Source organism: Bubalus bubalis, chromosome 6 (assembly GCF_019923935.1).
Source record: "Bubalus bubalis isolate 160015118507 breed Murrah chromosome 6, NDDB_SH_1, whole genome shotgun sequence".
NCBI classification, from domain to species: Eukaryota; Metazoa; Chordata; class Mammalia; order Artiodactyla; family Bovidae; genus Bubalus; species Bubalus bubalis.
Genome location: NC_059162.1, coordinates 66,370,675 through 66,392,490, shown reverse-complemented (window position 1 = coordinate 66,392,490; position 21,816 = coordinate 66,370,675). Strand labels below are relative to the sequence as shown.

General features: G+C 38.4%; 1 protein-coding gene and 1 non-coding gene across 6 annotated transcripts in view; one reads left to right on the top strand and one right to left on the bottom strand.

The window, feature by feature from the left end:
* GIPC2 (GIPC PDZ domain containing family member 2) overlaps positions 1 to 21,816 on the top strand; it is a 99,048-nt gene that overhangs the window by 12,536 nt on the left and 64,696 nt on the right. For 4 of the 5 annotated variants that reach the window (XM_045166118.1, XM_045166120.1, XM_045166121.1 and 1 more), the window contains one exon: positions 16,261 to 16,446. In XM_045166118.1, the coding sequence (XP_045022053.1) occupies positions 16,261 to 16,446 (186 nt within the window). Of the gene's footprint in view, positions 1 to 11,152; positions 11,178 to 16,260; positions 16,447 to 21,816 lie in introns of those variants that run through there. The other variant, XM_025288394.3, reaches the window with a different exon arrangement.
* Positions 21,364 to 21,470, bottom strand: LOC112585822. The gene has a single exon (XR_003110405.1). It is a non-coding gene; the product is annotated as a U6 spliceosomal RNA (small nuclear RNA).

Sequence of the window (21,816 nt, the reverse complement as noted above, 5' to 3'; positions counted from 1 at the left end):
AAACTGCTTTTTTTTCTCACTGTCTTAGAAACTCTAGCTTTTCTGTTTGGGGTGTACTGAGTACTCTGAAGTTTTGGTGATTAAAATGTGGAGTAGAAAGTTGAAGCTTGGACATGGCTAATACCAGGGAGGTCCTATGGCTTCTATAGATAAGTGAAAGGGTAGAAAGGATCTTAGATCTTGTCAGTGATAGAATATTTGCCTTTTAGGGATGTATTTGGATCCAGTTAGTAGTGGCTAAGAGGCTCAAGAACACTAGCACTCCAGAAAGTGCATCTGCTATTGTATAAAAATCTCCATGGAGATAATCAAAGCACACATAGAGGAAAAGTTCCAACCTTAAAAAAAAAAAAAAAAAAAAAAGGCTAAAATCTAGGATCTATATCTCAGTCTGTAAAAGTCACAGGTTCTTAAGTTACAGTGTTAACTTTAAGTGGTCTTACAGGGATACACAGTAACAAGATTGAAGAAATGATAATTCTGTATCCATTCTTAGAACAATTTGCATAGCCATATATTGCATTAAGTAGTAGTGTTTGTGTGATTGGCATTAACAAACTGTTCTTCATGATCTAGGGCCAGAATGTAACTTGATCTAGGGCCAGAATGTAACTTGAACCTTCTCACATCTGATACTAACAATGTGTTCTGGGTATAGTTAAGTATTAGGTACTGGTCATGATTTGTTACTCCCTTTCTCCTTTTGTGTTCTTTATACTTCCTGCTTCCTATCTTAATTTTCCTGCCTTTTTGTAAAGCTAAGTGGGGGAGGGAAGCACAGCTTGAGCATTGAGATGGGAGTTATTGTTGAACACCTATCATTACTACTTAACCTGTGCTATTTTGTCTGAAATAGCAGTTCTTAACAGCACTCCCGGAAATGACTGTGATTGATAGATGAGGCAATGGTAGCTCAAAACAAAAATAAACTACTCAAATCATGTAGTCCAAAGAGATATCGTTTATCTTATGTTTGTCAAACTCCCAGCTCATGCTCTTTCCTTTATACAAGTGGTTCTTAACCTTATTGGACCCAAAGTTCCCCTGTAATAACAAATATTTTGCGGCATCACTTTTACTTATCCTGAAATAAATATTTAAACAATAACATCTACCTATGTATATAAAACTTTAAAAATTAATATATTCCTTAACAGTAATACTAGAAACAAATATGGATTTCAATGCAAATACTTGGGAAAACTATCTTAGAAGACATAATGAAGCAGTCAGTTGCTTGTATCTATACTTAATAGCTAATCAGTTTAGTTCAGTTCAGTCACTCAGTCGTGTCCGATTCTTTGCGACCTCATGAATTGCAGCACGCCAGGCCTCGCTGTCCATCACCAACTCCTGGAGTTCACTCAGACTCACGTCCATCGAGTCAGTGATGCCATCCAGCCATCTCATCCTCTGTCGTCCCCTTCTCCTCCTGCCTCCAATCCCTCCCAGCATCAGAGTCTTTTCTGATGAGTCAACTCTTTGCATTAGGTGGCCAAAGTACTGGAGTTTCAGCTTTAGCATCATTCCTTCCAAAGAAATCCCAGGGCTGATCTCCTTCAGAATGGACTGGTTGGATCTCCTTGCAGTCCGAGGGACTCTCAGGAGTCTTCTCCAACACCACAGTTCAAAAGCATCAATCCTTCGGCGCTCAGCCTTCTTCACAGTCCAACTCTCACATCCATACATGACCACAGGGAAAACCATAGCCTTGATTAGACGGACCTTTGTTGGCAAAGTAATGTCTCTGCTTTTCAATATGCTGTCTAGGTTGGTCATAACTTTCCTTCCAAGGAGTAAGCGTCTTTTAATTTCATGGCTGCAGTCACCATCTGCAGTGATTAATTTAAAAAGAATAGAACAATAGAAATAAGACAGGAATATTTTGATTCTATGTTATCTTTTGCTCTCTTAAATATTTGTAGATATTCGTAGAACTATTTAACAATAATAGGAGCAGCTGATATGTTTTATGTTAAATTCAAATAACATGGACACAGTGACTTGACTTTCTGAGATGAACAACTCTTGATAAGGTTCTATGCAAATAAGAAAGGCTTTCTTTGGTTTACGTGGTAATTGCAGTCCAGGAAAACTCATAACAAAGCCTACTTTATCTGTAACACAGAGGATCTAGGTTTTAATCATTATGTATATATTCTCTTCCCGACATGAATCTCTAGTAGGACATTTGAAAATCATGCAGCGGACTTCCCTGCTGGTTCAGTAGCTAAGACTCTGTACTCCCAATGCAGGGGGCCCTGGTTCAATCCCTGGTCAGGGAACTAGATCCTGCATGCAACTAAGACTCAGCACAGCCAAAAAGAAAAAAAAAAAAAGAGAGAGAGAAAATCATGCAGAATGCCAAACAGCTCTTCACTGAGCTGAAGCTCTCTGAGATTAGAGTTCATGCAGTATCCTTACCTCATCCTCTACCTCTCCCACTGCCAGTGGTGTCACATCATCATTGTAACAACCAAAAAAGCTCCCACAACATTTCAAACAGTTTTCCAGTATCACCTCACCCACCCACTGGCAACATTGCTTTAGCCAGTTTGCTTGAGGTTGAGCACTTGCTCTGTGCGGTGAAGCTAGGCAATAAAGGAGGGGGTGTGGGCAAAATGGGAAAGCAACAGGAAGGGAGAAACAGTAGAAAGGCCTCCTGTTTTACATTTTTAGTTTTAGGATCAGTCTTATAGGACTGTAATTATATGGAGTGAAACATGGATAGTTAAATTTGTGAGATTCCAAGCTTTTGCAATAGCTCAAAGCTACATATCTGCTGTGGCTATTTCACAGGCTTATAGGATCCTGTGATAGATACTCAGGGTGGCATGACCACAATGCTTTAGGTCAGTCTAATGGGGAGGTGCTTTCTGGGTAGGATGGTGTGCCCTGAGTTTGGTGCCTAGAGATGCCACCGAGGAGCTTCAATTTTCTCACCTGGAAAATTGAGTAATGGAATCGAACCCGGAAAATATACAAATAATGTCTGCCTTATAGGAGTGTTGTTAGAACTGAATGAAATAGCATATTAGGTATCTAGAACAATGATTCAATAAATGTTAGTTCTTATTCCTTCTTTTCCTCAAAAAAGATGCTTTTTAGGCAATTTTTGACTAATCTTTTGTAATTTTTTCCTTTTAATTTTTCTATTCTAGACCTGTACAGTTTCATTCTCCTACTTTTTGCCTAATCCCAGAAAGTGTGGAAAGCAAATTTAAAAGTTTGTCTCTATACATGATCCTCAAACTAAGCTATCTCAGTATGGAATTCTATGTTACGGCAACTAACGTGGACTCTTGTGAGAAGGGCTTCTTCAATGAAGCTTAGTGTAAACCTAATAAACTATTTCAGTCAACAAAAATCTCAGTTAAACTTGAAATATTAAATATATTAATTTATTCAGAATTATTTTGCATTGCATTATCGATGCTTATTTCTCTTGAGCCAAACATAACTCTGTAGGAATACCCATATTTCTTTTTGTCATATCTCTAGATATACCTGTGACAGAATTTTCCTCAGCGTGAAATTCTAAATTATTCTACTCTCTTTTGCCACAGAACACTTAGAGCTTATTTTCAACTCTCTCCACGTTTGTTAAGACTCATAGAATCTTAATTGTGCTTCAATCATGGACACTGACTTCCAAGAAGTTTCTGGGTAAGATTACTTAGGTGCTAAAGGATAGAGGAAGAACTCTACCATTACCTTACTTCAACATGCAAATCACATGTTTTTCCTTTTATCTCATGTTGTCTGGTCTTATCATCCTGAAAAGGAAGCGTGCTTATTTGATCAGCTTAATAGAAGAAGTATTATAAACAGATGGCTAGGGAACTTATATTTCCTACCCAGACACTTCACAGAGTGAAAAGGAAGGTATTAATAATTACTCTGGGACAACAGGGATAAATTAGGACTCAGAGTCCCTCTAATTATAGAAAAGGAAAAAAAAAAGGTGACGTGAGAAAGTTTATTGTACATTTGCTAACTAAGCACCCACAAGTTAAGCCAGTTTCCTGGGCAGTAAGGAAGGTTTTGAATGGTAGGGATTTGGGGACGGTGTGGGGAGAGGAGGGTGTAGGGATAAAAATAGAAGCAGGTAGTGAAGGTACAGTGTCAGCACTAAGCTTGAAGCCAGGAGACACTGGTACTGCCTGTCCTGGCTCTGGCCTGCTGACACATTCTTGGGAGTTGAGGACGGAACCCTGCAGCAGCCTGCCAGCTTCTTCGGGAAGCTTCCTGGCCCTGCGGGGTCCTCCTCCCCTCTTCTCTAACTCCTCCCTCTACCCCAGTCCCAGGAGTCCCACGGGCAGGAAGGGCAGGAATGTTGGCCAGCAGAGGGTGGGAAGAAGCTGGTTCGTGAGGGGGCGGGGTGGGAGCGGGTCATAAACAACTCTGGAGCAAAGGTGAGAGGCTCTAGCTGGGGTTGTGACTAAGTGTCTCCAATGCTATGACAGGATTCTATTCCTGGCAGCTCCTCTCCATGTCTTCCCAGTCTCTCTTCTTGGCGCTGTCTACCCGTGGGGTGGGAGGTGGCTCAAAATTGAGCAACCCAAGCCTAGAAGAATCTTCACACACTCTCCCTTGCATCTCACTGGCCCTACCCATGGTGAGGTTTTCTGTGCATCTCAAGCCTTCTAATGAATAAGGGTCTAAGGTGGTCAGTAAGTTGCCTCCACTCCCTCACCCCAGCCCTTAGTCACCTCTCATCGAGGGAACCCCATAGTACATTTTCCTTTGTCTCCTCTTGCCCTGTCACTCTGATATTTTTCTAATGTCTTTCAGGTGTCCTAGTTTAGAATAAAAATCAATTGCAATTTTTCTCTCTTCTCAAGATGTTTACAGTTTCTTGCATGGCCCATTTTCTTCATAAAGCGCTTATCTCTTTCCGTCAGGATCATATCCCCTCATCACTCTGTTTTGACCCCTGGTGGCTCCCCATGCTTGCTTCCCAGTTTTCCATGATTTATTTGGATGGGTTTTTTGTTTTGTTTTTGTTTGGCCATGCCGCAGGGCTTGTGGTCTTTTAGTCCCCTGACCAGCAATTGAACCCGGGCCCTCAGCAGTGAACATACAGAGTCCTAACCACTGGACTGCCAGGGAATTAATTCCCTTGGGTTTTGAAATATCACATACCTCATAGATAGTTCATTGTAAGTGTTACAAGTCTGCTTCCTGGTTAATATGAATGTGGTAATATATGAGCATTTTGCCAAACAAATTTCAAAATTTTGTTTAAGGACCTGTTGGGGATCAAATAGCTATTTTTTTTTTTTAATTCATGTTTGTATATTTAGTAAACTGGAAAGTTTAGTCATAGGTCTCTTTACTAATATAATTTAATGGCTCACAAACTGCTACATTCTTGGATGTAAAACATCTCGTTATAGTTTCTCCTTCCCATTTGAGGTTCTCTTGCATCTTAAGTGTCAAACAAGAGGAAGCTTTTAAGAGGATAAATGGTTTAGAAACCTGGAAAATTTGAGACAGCACCTGACATGGGGAATATTGGTGATTTATGATGTCTTTCAAATTGGCACCTAACCTTACAGCATTATTATACTAGGCTAAAGCTCAGATATCTCCTCTGACCTGAAGCATATTGTGGAAGAGGATAGATATATATAGCTATCCATGTTTGATTTATCTTACTCGTTGCTTTAGTGTCTATGTAATATCCACAAAGGCAAGACTAAAACTTACTGCTATTCTTTTAACCTTTTCATATGTTTCAAGAATTGGTTTGAGATTATCAAAGACTTTCTTTGATAACATAGTTGCTTTGATTAGATTTCATTAACAAAGTAAAATGTTTGGTTACTCTGGGAAGTCATTTCATAGATTAAAACATGTGACTTGATTTTCCTTTTTTGGGGGGTAGGGAATAAAATTATTTTTGTCACATTATTTTGTCCATTAAAAAAAATGGGGAAAAACAGTGGTTGTACCAGGGAAAGAACAGTACAAAGAATGAATCACCTTTTATTTAAGAAGCCACTGCTGACCCAGGACAGCTAATTTAGAAGTGAATCATTTATAGAAAGTTCTACATAGTTCGAGGCAGGGCTTTGTACAATATCCTTATGAAGGTCTAAAATAGAGCATACAGTATCAGGTTTCTAAATATCTGTCTTGTTGCCAATTTTATATCTTTGAGAAACTGAAACTTTTTTCTAGATGACTGTAGCCATTGTCAAGGTGAAGGCAAAGATATCATATTTATAAAATGATATATATTAAAAAAACAAATCTTTAGAAATTTAATAAATTTCTAAAGTAATACATGTGTTATACTGAGAAAATAACAGATCTTAAATATCCATTTAATTACATCATTTCTTTGGGTTATGGTCAGTTTTAAAATAAACTGGAAGAAATAATTTAAAATGACATATTAAGTCAAACAATGTATTAATATTAAAAAAAAATATTTGTCTGTGTTGGGTGTTAGTTGTAGCATGCGGAATCTTTGGTTGCGGCCTGCAGAACCTATCAGTTCCCTGATCAGCAATTGAACCTGGGCCCTCTGCACTGGAAGAGTGGAGTCTTAGCCACTGGACCACCAGGGAATTCCCTGTATTAGTATTTTGATATTAATCAAATATATTAGGTGGTTAATATCAATATTTTGATTGATATTTTATTTTTTAATACATTTGATTTTTAAAATCCAATTACAAAAGCTCCTTTTTGTAAGCTACCTTAACTCATTTTTTTAAAAAATTAAAAAATATATTTATTTATTTGGCTGCACCAAGTCTTAGTTGCAGCATGTAGGATCTAGTTCCATGACCAGGGATCTAACCCCAAGCCCCCTGACTTGGGGGCATGGAGTTTTAGCCACTGGACCATCAGGTTAGTTCCTTAACTCTTTTAAAGAAGTGGGTGGTTTATTAAATAAACAGTGTATTTGGCTCCATGTAGAGCAAAAACTTTGTAGTCTCTGCCTTTTAGGAGTTTTAGGTTTAAAGCTAAATTTATATTTGCATCACAGCTATGGTATCATGGCTTAGAAAAAGCACAAAAGTCTGAATTCCAGTTTTGACTCTGTCATTCACTAGCTATGTGACTTTAGACAAATCATATAAGGGGTGTTGAGCTTTTTTTTTTTCCTTCTGCATAGGGTGTAGTGATGCCTGCACTCATGACCTGATGCTCTGAGCTAATGGATTAGCTGAGCTAATGCTTTAGGAAGTGATCAGTAACTTGGATCTCTCTGTGCAGATATTAGGTATGAGAGAGGCAATATTGTAGGGGAAAGAGCTTAGGGTTGGATAACCAGGGCTGAAGTTACATGTGCACCAAATACTACTTAATCACAAACTGTTTTTATCTCTCTAAATATTTATATTCTCATCTGTAAAATATTTATGTTCTCATCTGTTCTTATCTCTCTAAATATTTATGTTCTCATATCCTATGTTCTCATGAGATAAAAATCTCATCTCATTTTATGCCTCTCACATTGAATTGTCATAGGATTAAATGAGGTAGTATGTGGAAATGCCTGGTACACATAAGTGATCAGTTAGTGTTTCTGAGATCTTAATTTTTATTTACTTTGTTCTTCCAGACCTTTATCTTCCCAGTTCTTTCACTTTTACAGTGGTCTACTAGAGCTGGGAGCCAGTCTCCAAACCGTGTAGAGCTGAGAGGGATGGGTAGGTGTCCCAGTCATGAATGTCATTGAAGAATTGTTTGAGTTCTAGAAGTTCCTTGATACAACACATCTACCAAATATTTTGGGGAATCATGTAGAATAAGACACTCAGTTTTTGGAAAGAGTTTTGAGTAATATAATTCTGTCACTAACCTGGCTATAGTTTCTTTTATTCAAGCACTCAGGATAAGTGGGTTATCTTTTTTACTCAATAATTATTCTTAGTTTCAGGTTGTTTTTAATTCCTGCTATTTTAAAGGCGATTGACTAGATGGAAATACAGTCTTTTTTCTCTTTTTGAGAAAAAGTCTGTGAGGTTTAGATAATAGCCTAAGTAGTTCTATCTGAGAACAGCCCAGATAGAACCTTAGTCATTAACAAAGAAAACATAATCCAAGTGGTTTTCTTGTGTACAAAGATGGTGGTATTAACTCCGGATGAAAGTATGGTTAATTACTAGGTTTAGTATTATATGTACTTTCTCATCTTTATTTTCTGTAATGACATTGGCTGATATTTCTATAATGCTTATTTTAGAAAAATATAAAGAGTTAGCAAGGTTCTTGTTAGAATTGAGATGTAGGAAAGTAGTTGTATTAAAGTATTTGGTAACACTGTTATTTTAGATAATCACAGGAGGTAGCTGTTTTAGTTGCTTATGTTTAAAATCACATTCCCAAATATTGTAATGCGAGCCATATAAGCCCATAATTTATTCCAGAGATTTTGGAACATGTGGAATCTTGGGCCAACTCAGTTCCTGTTTAAGGAAGGCATTAAACAAAAAGTTGGAAATGGACTTCCTGGAGTTTTAAAAATGAATCTGATGTGTTTCTGGAGAGATTTGTGATCTGTTTGTGGGCCAGAATATCTTTTGAAACACTAATGGCAAATGATTTATTTAAATGTATTCACAAGGCATACTTATGGAATATATAATGGCACCACCAGAGAAAAAGTAATATTATTTTATATTAATGGCTCTATACAGTAGTTCAGACTCTTATCATCCTAGCCATATTGAGTTTCTAGGGTAAATAATCATAACCATGTGATAAGAACTGAAAAAGCAATTGAAATATAAAAGCATGGTAAAAAAATGGTCATAAGTTACACTCAACAAAAAAAGTTGAAGGATACTGTAATTTATGGGAGAAAATGAAATCCATCTTGGTTATGACATTAAAAAGGAGCAAATCTAATTTTCAGGAAAAATAATGCAATTTAAGAAGCTGTCAAACGTAGGTGTAAATATTATTCAAGGAGCACCTCTATTCTAGGGATAATACTAATAATAACCTTTAGAAGCACTTTTATGTATACTCTCTTACTGAGTTTTAGTAATAGCTGTGTGATGTTGACCAAGCTTTCCTAATGCCAGGATGTCCATGAAGACCAAGAAGGTCAAATGACTGAACTCGTGAGAGTACAGAATTGGGACTAGATGTGGGTCTTTTACCCCTTAACCCACTATTTCCTTCTTTTGTTTACTTCTATTTTTTTCTTTCTTTTTCATAACCATTCCAAGTATAACATAGCTCCTTTCTAGATATCTGTTTTGCTGGTATTGGAGTAAGGGAAGGCTTTACTTTGTGCCTGAAATTTTTGAGAGGATATGAAATTATAGGATAAGAATGCATAACACTTCAATGCCTAGCATTTCATTGCATAACACTTCAATTCATAACAATTACATAACACTTCAATGCATAACACTTCTATGTATTAAAGGAAACACAATTCACCATAGACCTCAGAGTTACCTCTTTTTTTTTTTTTTTTAAGGATAAAATGAGATAGGTAGAAAGAACTTTTAAAACTGTGAATTACAAGGAGATCCTGTAGTCTAGTGGTTAGGATTCTGTGCTTTCAATGCCTTGGCCCAGGTTCAGTCCCTGGTTGGGAAACTGAGGTCCTACAAGTGGTGTGGTGAGGCCAAAAACAAAACAAAAAAGCCCCCTGTGAGTTATGAAGACACAAAAAATACCCCCAATTAAAATAAATTTATATTAAAAACTAATTCTATCAGTTAGAAATCTGTTAGCCCGGAATTGGTTGGTGAAATTATTGGCTTCTGGGATAGGACTGTATATCAGATAGGATTTTTTCAGCTACAAGTAGCACAGAGCTAGTTAAACTGCCTAAGACAACTTGTTTTACTTACAAGAGGTATTGTGGTTGCCAGAGCTGGTTATCAGAGCAACTCACCAATGTCAAGGACCTAGGTTCACTCCAAATCTTTGCCTTTCTTGGTGTTGATCTCTTCCTCAGTTAGTAGTAAGGTGGTGGTGGAAGGTCCTAGATCACATACAGGTAAGGGTACCTACAGGGGCAGAGGGGATGGTTGTCTTACTGTGTTTGCTTCTTAGGAATGAAAAGATACTTCTCTGAAGCTTCCTGGACTTCCTCCCACGTCCTGTTGGCCAGGATTGGGCCACATGCTTACTCCTGTCACTGCTTTACTAGTTTGAGCCTTATGTCTGTAACGGAGGAGGTGAATTTTCCTCCAAAGCAAATAGAAGGTGTAAAAGTGAAGTCACTCAGTCATGTCCAACTCTTTGTAACCCACGGACTGCAACTCACCAGGCTCCTCTGTCCATGGGATTTTCCAGGCAAGGATACTGGAGTGTTTTGCTATTTCCTTCTCCAGGGGATCTTCTTGACCCAGGGGTCAAACCCGGGTCTCCTGCACTGCAGGCGGATTCTTTACTGACTGAGCTACCAGGGAAGCACTTCATACCTGTTATCTGAATATTACCTTAGGAGGGGAAGCGGGTAACAGCTTCCAGTGTCCATTACTGAATGTCTTCAGGTGAGACGGGATCTAGAGGCTCTACCTTCTGCATGTGCTTTGTCCCCAGGGTCAGTCTTCTAATGTTGAAGTGACAGCTGCAGTTAGTCACATCAGAGCGGGAGAGATACCTTTCTAGGAGCTTCTGTGGAGAAGAAGAATCCTTCCCCAGAAATCTTAACAAATCCTTTCTTGTATCTTTTAAAAATAATTTTATTTGTTTGGCTGCCCTGAGTCTTAGTTTCGACATATGGGATCTTCTATCTTTAGTTGCAGCATGTGAGATCTAGTTCTGTGACCAGGGATCAAACCCAGGCAGCCTGCCCTGGGAGTATAGAGTCTTAGCTACTGAACCACCAGGAAAGTCCCTCTTCTTTGTATCTCACTGGCCTAAGTTGGATTATAAATTAGTCATTAACTGATTTAAACCTAATCATGAGTCATTTCTGATGGTACCGAGGGTGGGGTCACTCGTCCCCAAGTTACCATATGGCTTAAAATGGGGAATGAAAGGGCATTTCATTGACAGGGCAGGGGAACGGGTACTGTAGATATTGATGTCCAGCACAATAACAATTTAAGGCTCTCCATCTGTCCCCAAAGGCTTTCTCCTTGCCTTAAGCTGTCTCTCCTATAAATCAGTGACAGGCATGCAGTAAGACAAATATGACAATAAGATGAATTCCTACCTGCCAGAAGTTTACAAAGCAGCACATGGTAAGTTCCACAAGAAATGTATAAAATTTGATAGGTGTATAGAAGATGAAGTAATAGCATTAGCTTAGGGTGTTGTTAGAAAATGTTGTTTAGCTAGACTTTATTGGATGGGGAAGATTTTGATAAATATAGACTAGCTTTAGAAGTCGAGTTTCAGCCATGGCGTTTTTGGCCAAGGGAATGACATGTATAGATATATGGAGATGGGAAAAATACAAAGTATAAAATTATTAAAGACAAAAAAAATTGTTAAAGACATGGGATTCTAGAACAAAGCTGCTCAATGGTAGCTGCAGTGTTCTTGCCTGGAGAATCCCAGGGACGGTGGAGCCTGGTGGGCTGTCGTCTATGGGGTCGCACAGAGTCGGACACGACTGAAGCGACTTAGCAGCAGCAGCAGCAGCCAAGTATAGATATTGAGTATTTTAAATGTGGCTAGTCCAAATTAGGGATTTCCCTGGTGGCTCAGGGGGCTTCACTGGTGGCTCAGATGGTAAAGAATCTGACTGTGATGCTGGAAACCCAGGTTTGATCCTTGGGTCAAGGAGATCCCCTGGAGAAGGAAATTGCAACCCATTCCAGTATTCTTGCCTGGAGAATTCTATGGACAGAGGAGCCTGCTGAGCTCCAGTCTGTGGGGTCACAAAGAGTCAGACGCAAAAGGGTAAACATACGTTAGATCTTAAAAACTTATTAAAAATGTAAACTCTCAATTTCATTTTTAAAATAAATGATTAGATGTTGAAATGATATTTTGGATATATGGGGTTATATGAGGAAATTAGATTAGTTTCACCTATATCTTTTGTTGATGTGATTTTTGTTAGAAAATTTAAAATTATGGTGCTTGTGTTACATTTCTATTGGGTAGTACTGCTTTAGGGAGAAGGCAATGGCAACCCACTCCAGTACTCTTGCCTGGAAAATCCCATGGACGGAGGAGCCTGCTAGGCTGCAGTCTGTGGGGCTGCTAAGAGCTGAACACAACTGAGTGACTTCACTTTCACTTTTCACTTTCCTGCATTGGAGAAGGAAATGGCAACCCACTCCAGTGTTCTTGCCTGGAGAATCCCAGGGACGGGGGAGCCTGGTGGGCTGCCGTCTATGGGGTCGCACAGAGTCGGACACGACTGAAGAGACTTAGCAGCAGCAGCAGCAGCAGCAGCAGTACTGCTTTAGAAAGTGAAATAGTCATAAGTACTCCATCAAGCTTATGAAAATTGGCAATGGTGTTGATAAAACACCAAATATAGATACCCCAGAAGATGTTAAGGATTTCATTTTACAATAAAAATCATCAGAAAGGTATTTCTAATGGTTGGATAATTTTCCTCATATAGTACCTTACTCTGAGTTTACTTTCCTTTGATTTAATTTGTTCACCAGAGAGTATAAAAAATGATGTTAACTACCATGTTGTCCTGACTTTTACCTAGTATATCTCTGGAAGCCAGTATTTCTTAGAGGAGCATTGAATCTATAATTGCTTCAGTGTTTCTTTTCTTGTATTTTTTTCCCCTTTCTTTTGACATCAAACATTATAGTGCTAATTGGATAAAGTCATAATTTTCTCATCCACAAAATGAGGTTAATAAAACTTAGTACACAGGTTGGTTTTATTAAATGAAGTAAGTGAATGTGCAGAAAATGCCATTAGGATATCAACTGAGCAGGGCACTGTATTAAGCTTCATAGGAGAGAGAAAGATGACTAAGATCTCATCTCTGAGTCAGGGTGACAAATACATGTTACACCAATTGGACTTGAAGGGAAGGTGACTCAGACACTCAAATGAGGTGCTAGATTTAAATGATGTGAGAGAAGTGGAAAGAGTGATTCCACCCAGGCAGTCACATCCCTGCAGAGTCTCAATAGACAAGAGCATGGGGATAGGGTGGATGCATGGGTGGCAGGCATTTTAGATTTTGGATTGAAGGAAATGTCTGAATGGAGATAGGAAAGTTCCCAATATGTATGAGATTCCTTTTTTTGTTGTTTTAAATCTCTAAGACTCTTAATATATTGTAACTGGATTATGTTGCTCCACTGTATGTCAGTGGATCATTGCCTAGCCTGGGAGTTTCTTGTGTACAAGGGCTGGTCCTAGTCTTCTTTGTACATCTAGTATGCACCACAGAACTTGGCAAAAAGCACCTGTCCAATAGAGGATTGTGAGTAGATGAATGAGCATGAACTTTCCAGCATTTAGAGAGTCATATATCACTTTTTTACTTTTCAGTTCAAAATACAGTATCTATGAGGAGTCTTTGAATCTCTAGACCTTTATGACATATAGATGTATTCACTGATAAGCTGTGCATTGAGATCGTGTGAGTGATAGGATTTTTTCTTTCCTTGAGGGACTAATCTAAAGCCACAGAGTTTCAGTTACCTGCTGCTACAGAGGGCTCTTTCTCCACCTCCCAGGGACCATGACATTTCTGTTGATTTTCAACATAACCTTCTGTGGAACTCCATTCCATGGCTTTACACCTTCCAGGAAAGAAACCCTGATGCCTTGTCTGCCAACTGCTGGCTGCCCAGAGCTGAACATAATTCTGTCTTGGAGGAAGCATAATGGGGAAGGGTTATACCTAACAGGAAATCTAGTATTTGCTCTGCAGTGAAGTACGTGAAAAGATTGAAAGAAAGGATGCAGCTTAGCAACTAGATGTTCACTTTGTGTGAGATTTCCTTTGAGGGCTTTTCCCCCTACCCTATTTTGTCATCATTATGTTTTAATGTTTTATTTCCTGTCTACTCAGTAAGTTGCTTTATTAGTGGTGGTTGGATCTACTATGAACACCATTTAACAATTCACTGGAAAAAGAACAAGGAGAAAACTTTTCTACTCACTTTCCATCATTTTGAGAAAGGAAGTGAGAAAAGCTGTTTTCTATGCATACTACTTCTCCCTTTTATCCATTAATAATCAATTTTGTTAGTGGACTAATTAATACTACTGACTTCACAATTGGAGTAAGAAATTGGGGCCATTATTGGCCTAAATGACTTCTCGTCACTCCCCACCTTGAATAATAAAAATTTAACACCAGCAAATATTTGCAAAGAGTAACTATAAAGCCAAATGTATTATGTCCTCACTGGGACACAAAGGGTTACGTTAAAGGTCCAGCAGTTATTAGCACAGCTCACCGAAGACCTGGATGAGAAAAGGAAAGGGCAGGGGCAGCAATTCTTGCCTGCAGGCACTGATCCTTCGTACCCTGCGGCTTCTTCCTTGTCCTCATCGCTAGCTCCTTTCATATACCTCTGGGATTTGATCAGGCCTTTGATGAACATGCTGGACCTCTAACTGTAGAGCAGGGAGAGCTGTTCCAATTCAGACATATTTTAATAGGGCTTAAAAGCCATTTAACAGGTAGTAATTGTGCAGTTTTTGAACTCCAGAGGTTTATGGGTGTTTATGGTTTAAAGCTCAAGCAGGGAAATCAGAAATGGTGTGAAACTCGGAGAGGTAGAGAGAGGGTTGGAAGTTGAGAGCTGAGGCCAAGGCTCAGGAATGGCAATATCTATGGCAAATGTTACTTGATAACAAAAGGTACAATTTTTCACTTAGTCATTTTGGTATAAAAAAGCTGCATTAAAACATCTTTGGTACACAGAAGGTACTCAGTAACTATTTATTGAACTTAATCTTTAAACCAATGGCATGTTTTTTAAATTTTTAAAAAATATGTATTTATTTGGCTGCACCAAGTCTTAGTTGCATCACACGGGATCTTTGACCTTTGTTACAGTGTGAAGGATCTTTAGTTGTGGTGTTCAAACTCTCAGTTGTAGCATATGGGTAGTTCCCTGACCAGGAATCGAACCTGTGACCCCTGCATTGGGATCAAAGTCTTAGCCACTGGACCACTAGGCAAGTCCCCAGTGGCATATTCTGAACCCTCCTTCTCCTCTTCCATTTTGTAGTTGGGCCCTACAAATTACTGAAATTATGGTTGGCAACCTTGAGTAGCATTGCAGATTTTAGCAAAATAAATTGTATTTTTTAAGGAAAATGAGGTCAAACAAAGACTTGGTAAATGTAAGAAGTCCCTTTACAACCTCCACACAACTTCTACCATCCTGTGTATCTAAGTTGCATTAGCCTCTCCAGCCCTCACTCAGTTCCTCCATTTTTAGACCCAAGGGATTGCACTAGTCTTCAAGGTCCATTTTAGACATGTTTTAAACAATTTTTAAAAAAATGACTTCACTCACCATTTACTTTTCTCAAGCACAAAAATACAAGATCAATGAAATTTTCTTTATTTTAAAAAAAACTTATGAGTTTTCCAAAATAGTGTTGCCTCTATTTTCACTGTGTTATACATATCATGACCTTTGGGAACACGGCCTTTGATGTCAGCATTGTAAATAACAGGTAACAAAGCAATGTAAACCTCTTTGAAGTTGGTGAGAACTGATCTTGAATCCTGGCTCTGACAAGTACTATCTTTGTGACCTTAGGCAAATAACTTACTCTCACCAAGGCTCAATTTCCTTATTGGCAATACGAAGATGATAATGTATTTAAAAAGCTGTTGTGAGGATTAAATATAATAATGGATATAAATTGCTCAACACAAAGCCTGGCCTGCAGGAAACACGAAATTCATATTACCTAATGTTAATGACCAGAGAAGGCAATGGCATCCCACTCCAATACTCCAATACTCCCACTCCAGTGCTCTTGCCTGGAAAATCCCATGGATGGAGGAGCCTGGTAGGCTGCAGTCCATGGGGTCACACAGAGTTGGACACGACTGAGCAACTTCACTTTCACTTTTCACTTTCATGCATTGGTGAAAGAAATGGCAACCCACTCCAGTGTTCTTGCCTGGAGAATCCCAGGGATGGGGGAGCCTGGTGGGCTGCTGTCTATGGAGTCGCACAGAGTCGGACACGACTGAAGCGACTTAGCAGCAGCAGCAGCAGTGTTAATGATATAACTGCTGGCATTGTAAATTGTAGACTATTTCACTGACATTGTAAATTGAAGTATTGATTGAGTAAACTAATGATCAGAATGTTTTCCTGATGGAAACTGACTTAAAATATTTCTTTTTCTTTGCAGATCTTATATTGCACTTTAAACACACCTAAAGTTGATATGGGAAAACTCTTGGGAGCGCAAATAGGTCTTGAAGATTTCATATTTGCCCACATAAAAGGGATCAAAAAAGAAGTGAATGTGTACAAATCTGAGGATTCACTTGGTCTCACTATTACAGATAATGGTGCTGGCTATGCTTTTATAAAGGTAAGTATTTAAACAAAACAAAACAAAAACAACTGTGTGACTTAACTGAGGGTAACACTTAAGAAAACTTACCAGGTCAAAGAAAGTTTGAAATGATCTTTAGAGTGAGAACTAGTTCAGTAGGAATGGATGGAATGGTAATGTTTCCTTTAAAAACTGTTTCAAAGACACCATTCTTTTGTTTACCTCCTTGAATTTTTTCCCCTTTCAGTTTAAACTTCCTCTAGGATTTTGCATTTACAGAAGAGGAAAGCCTGGCCCTGGTGCCTACTCATCGATATGGGCTCTTGTACATCTGTAAGCTCATCATCTGGTGACTTCCATGTTGATTTCCATTGATTTAGTGTTATTTCCAAGTGCATATTTATTTGGCCACCTATTTTAAACAAGGCTCTTTAAAAATTTCTAAACTATGTACAGTTGATTCTTGAACAACACGTTTGAACTGTTGGGTTCATCTATATGCAGATTTTTTTCAGTAGGAAATGTTATACTATAACAGTCTATGCTATGCTAAGTCACTTCAGTCGTGTCCAACTCTGTGCGACCCCATAGACGGCAGCCCATCAGGCTCCTCCGTCCCTGGGATTCTCCAGGCAAGAACACTGGAGTGGGCTGCCATTTCCTTCTCCAGTGCACGAAAGTGAAAAGTGAAAATGAAGTCGCTTAGTCGTGTCTGACTCTTAGAGACCCCGTGGACTGTAGCCCACCTCTATAACAGTCTAAGGTTGGTTAAATCTGTGGATGTGGAACTTTGAATATGGGGAACTGCTGACATGGTGGGATTTTGTACAGGGACTTTCCATTGAACAAAGTGTCAGCACCCCTAGCCCCTGCATTGTTCAAGGGTCAGCTGTAATTACTTTATCTAAATACAAAGAGCAATATAGAACTGCAAAGGCAAGAAAAGGAAGTTTGAAATGGTATGAAAAACTTTTAAGAACTGGAGTGGTAAAAAGATTCATCTTTTAAATAACAATTCTATTATTATAATAAGTAGTTTTTTTTTTTTTTTTTTTTTTTTGCTGGGGTGGGAGAGACATAGGGCTTGTGAGATCTTAATTCCCCCAAATTCTAAGTCCCTGTAATGAAAGCTCTGAGTCCTAACCACTGGACTGCCAGGGGATTCCCTGTAAAGAGTAATTGTAGCACTGACTGTTATTGAATGCGTCTCAGGCACATTGCATACATTTTCTCATTTAATGCTTACAATTCTATTCGATACCATGTTTCCTTTTTAATTACTTAAAAAATATTTGGCTGCTCTGGTTATTAGTCACAGCATGTGGGATCTAGTTCCTTGATGAGATCAAACCTGGGGCCCCTGCATTGGGAGCATGCAGTCAGCCCCTGGGCCACCAGGGAAGTCTCTTGATTACTTTTTTGTTGAGGTGTAACAGATATAAATCTTTAATGAATGTTCACAGATCTGTGTAAACACCGCCCAGAGCAAGGGAAATTTCATTTCTACCACCTAGAAGGCTCCCTTGTTCTCCTTCTCTGTCAATACCCTTCCCCAACAAAGGTAGCCATTAGTTTGACCTCTATCACCATAGTTTTGCTTATTCCTGAACTTCATATAAGTGAAATCACATATTATTTACTCTACTGTTTCTGGATTTTGCTCAACATGTCTGTGAGGTTCATCTCTGGGTAGGCGCTATTATCAACTTATTTTATAGACATAGAAACAGGTTTGGGATGGTTAAGCAGCTTGCCCAAAGTTATGCAGCTAGACAAATTCAGGATTTGAATCCAAGCTATCTGATTCCAGAGCTGGCGGTCCTAACCACTGAGCAAAGAATTACTGATGAAGTTTCTTCATACGTTTTTTTTTTGTCCAAACAAAATAAAAAATTTTGCTGACATGTCGTCATCGTTGAAAAAAACTAGCCTTAGGGAAATTATCCTCTTAACTGTAAATAGTGCTTTATTTAACTTCCCACTTGATAGAACGGCTATTTTTAGCTCTGCAAAAGATATGACTCTGCTGAAGGTTGAGTGGGTGACCAAATGGAAAATCTGTGAGTTGGGAAAGTCATGTGGGATTATCTGGGGGAAGCTCAGGACATGAGGCACATGGAGCAATGCCTTTCTAATGTCAGCAGGGAAGGGCTTGGAAGTTTTGCAAACACGCATGGAGTTTTTAGATCTTAGCCTCTGATGTCCAGAGCTGTGTTTCTATTTTTTTATGCCTCTTCAAACATGTGCCTGCCTCAGAGTACTAGTCACTAGCCCCATGGAGACGGAGAACATGGTGTCAAAGAGAAAGTGGAGTCTAAGCCAAACCTCTGGCTTACAGTTCAACTTAGAAGAGAGATGAATATCATACAGAATAAAAGATTGATGTGTTTTTTTAAAGTTAAGAGGGGATGATTTCAAACTTCTTGAAAGCTGTAATAATACAAAGAACTCACATGATACCCTTTACTCAAAAAAAAATTTTGCTATTTGTCGTATTTGCTTAATTCTCTTTCATGTATATATATATATATGAACACACTCAAATCTATATGTAAATTTTCCTGAGCCATAGGAATAAGCAGAATGCACATATAATATCTCTTTATTCCTTAATAATTTAAAAATGTAGTTTCTAAGAACAAAGATACTCTCTTCAATATACCTACAGTATAGCTATAAAATTCAGAAAATCTAATAGTGATACAAAACTCCCAAACTAATCTAATGTTCATATTGCAGTTTTTATCAGTTGTCCTAATAATGTATTTTTCCTGGTATAATTCCAATCCAGGATCATGTATTTTATTTAGTTATCATGTCTTTTTAGTGGTCTTTAATCTAGAACATGGAGAAGGCAATGGCACCCCACTCCCGTACTCTTGCCTGGAAAATCCCATGGACAGAGGAGCCTAGTAGGCTGCAGTCCATGGGGTCACTAAGAGTCGGACATGACTGAACGCCTTCACTTTCACTTTTCACTTTCATGCATTGGAGAAGGAAATGGCAACCCACTCCAGTGTTCTTGCCTGGAGAATCCCAGGGATGGAGGAGCCTGATGGGCTGCCGTCTATGGGGTCACACAGAGTTGGACACGACTGAAGCGACTTAGCAGCAGCAATCTAGAACAATTCCTCAGCCTTTTATAGGATGTCCCTCAACGTGGACTTTTCTGATGTCTCTTCATGTTGTGAAAGAGGTTATTGTGCATTTTTGGCATGAAAAGTAAATAAGTGATGTTGTGTCCTCAGTGTATTACGTCAGAAGGTGCATTTTATTGGTTTGTCTCAATATTCATGATGTTAATTTTTGTCCCTTGTGTACTCAGTGTCTGCCAGTCTTATTCACTGCAAAGTGATGTTTTCCTTTGTAATAATCTGTGGGGAGATACCTTGAGATTATGTATATATCTTGTTCTCTTACTTGCATCCCACAGATTTAGCATCTATTAATGAGTCTTGCCTGACTCGTTTGCAAAATGGTGATTTTTATAATTCCATCATTTCCTATATTTCTTTAAAACATTCTAATAAAGCATGCCACTTATTTATTAGCTATTAGCAATATGGTACATGCTTAATTACTCAGTCATGTCTGACTCTTTGTGACCCTTGGAGCTCCTCTGTCCATGGGATTTTTCAGGCAAGAATATTGAAGTGGGTTGTTAATTTTAAAAAATCACCTGTTAGCAATGGACACATGATTTTTTAAAATTAATCTTTATTGCTATACAGTTGATTTACAATGTTGTTCTAGTTTCTGCTATACAGCAAAATGAATCAGCAAAATGTATACATACACATTTATCCACTCTTTCTTACATTCTTTTCCCGTGTAGGTCATTACAGAGTATTGAGTAGAGTTCCCTGTAGATACAGTAGGTCCTTAGCAGTTATGTATTTTTTGTATAGTAGTGTGTATAGGACACATGATTTCTCATTCAGTGGGTTCATTACAATCATTTATTTTGATGCTCAAATTTCCTGAGGTTTGGTCTGCAGGAGTCCCATCCAGACAGCTCCTGTATCCTTTTGACCTGCCTCCCATAATTTTATTGAGCAGTTCCTTCTTTTTTGGTACAACAAGATGTTCTAAACTCATCTTTTATCTTCTTTTCTCCAGACTGGAAATCAGCCATGTCTTCAAGGAACTCTTGTTTGTTTGTTTTCAGTGAGAACTGGTATTTCAAAATCAAGATCTGAATGCTGGTTGCCTGCATTCATTGCTACCAGTGTGTCACTGTTCTAGATCCTTTCAGGTGCCATATAAGAGGTTCAAAAACATGTATTTTAGAAATTATGAATTCATAATTATGCCTCCAGTTCTAATCCTGCCTCACAGTGTTCTTCCTTGGCTTCCCAACTGAAATATTTACTTTCAAAATTATTGAAATATTTACTTATTTCCTTAGTTCTGTAATATACACAAAACAGTTTCAGAATTTCTATATATTTGTACTCTGAAAAATAAACCTATTAAGAGTTCAAGATTTGTAGGGACTTCCCTGGTGGTCCAGTGGTTAAGACTCTGCACGAATTCAGTCCTTGGTTGGAGAACTAAGATCCCACATGCCATGTGGTGTGGCCAAAAGATTAAAAAGATTTCAAGGTTTGTATGTCCTTTTTGTCTTTAAATGCATTATACGATCAAAGTATTCTCTTCAGGAGTTATGTGGAATAGGTTCTCACTTGCTCTGCCTCCCTTCACCCCATAATTTTTATTCATTTGAAATACTGTTGAATCCGTTTGCTTCTCTTTAAATTGAGTTTTCCTCTCATGTTGATTTTAATTTTCTGAATACATAAAATGATTTCAAAAGTCAAAACTATAATAAAAGTTGTATTCATAGATGTCATTCCTTCCCTGACTCCCATTACTCATTTCCCCCACTCCTTAAAGTAATCAATTTCATTAATTTCTGGCTCACTCTTCCAGTATGATTTGCCAAGATAAGCAGAAAAAGTGGAATGTTCCAAGAGTTTGCATGTCATCCTTGTTCAGGGGCTATTCTAATCTTCTCTGTATGGTTCCAATTTTAGTGTATGTGCTGCTGAAATGAGTACTTATATGCTTTTAGCAGTGGTTGGAAGTCAGAGTAGGTTGATGTAAGAGGATGTAAGGGGATTCAGACAAGGATAAGGAGGCAGGAGTCCCTGATTAAGAAGGCAGAGCAGTGTGGCCCACAGGACCATGGGCTTTAGAATCAAGCCTGTTTTCACTCTTGTTTCCACCATTTATTTACATGCTGGGTGACACCTTAGACAAATCATTTTATGCCTTCTTTCAGATAGCAATATTAGAACCCACTTTATATGATTATTTGGGTATAAACTAATGACACATCTGCAATGTTTGAGAGTACCTATAATTGATAGCTAATATCTTAATATCAGCAAATCATCACATAAT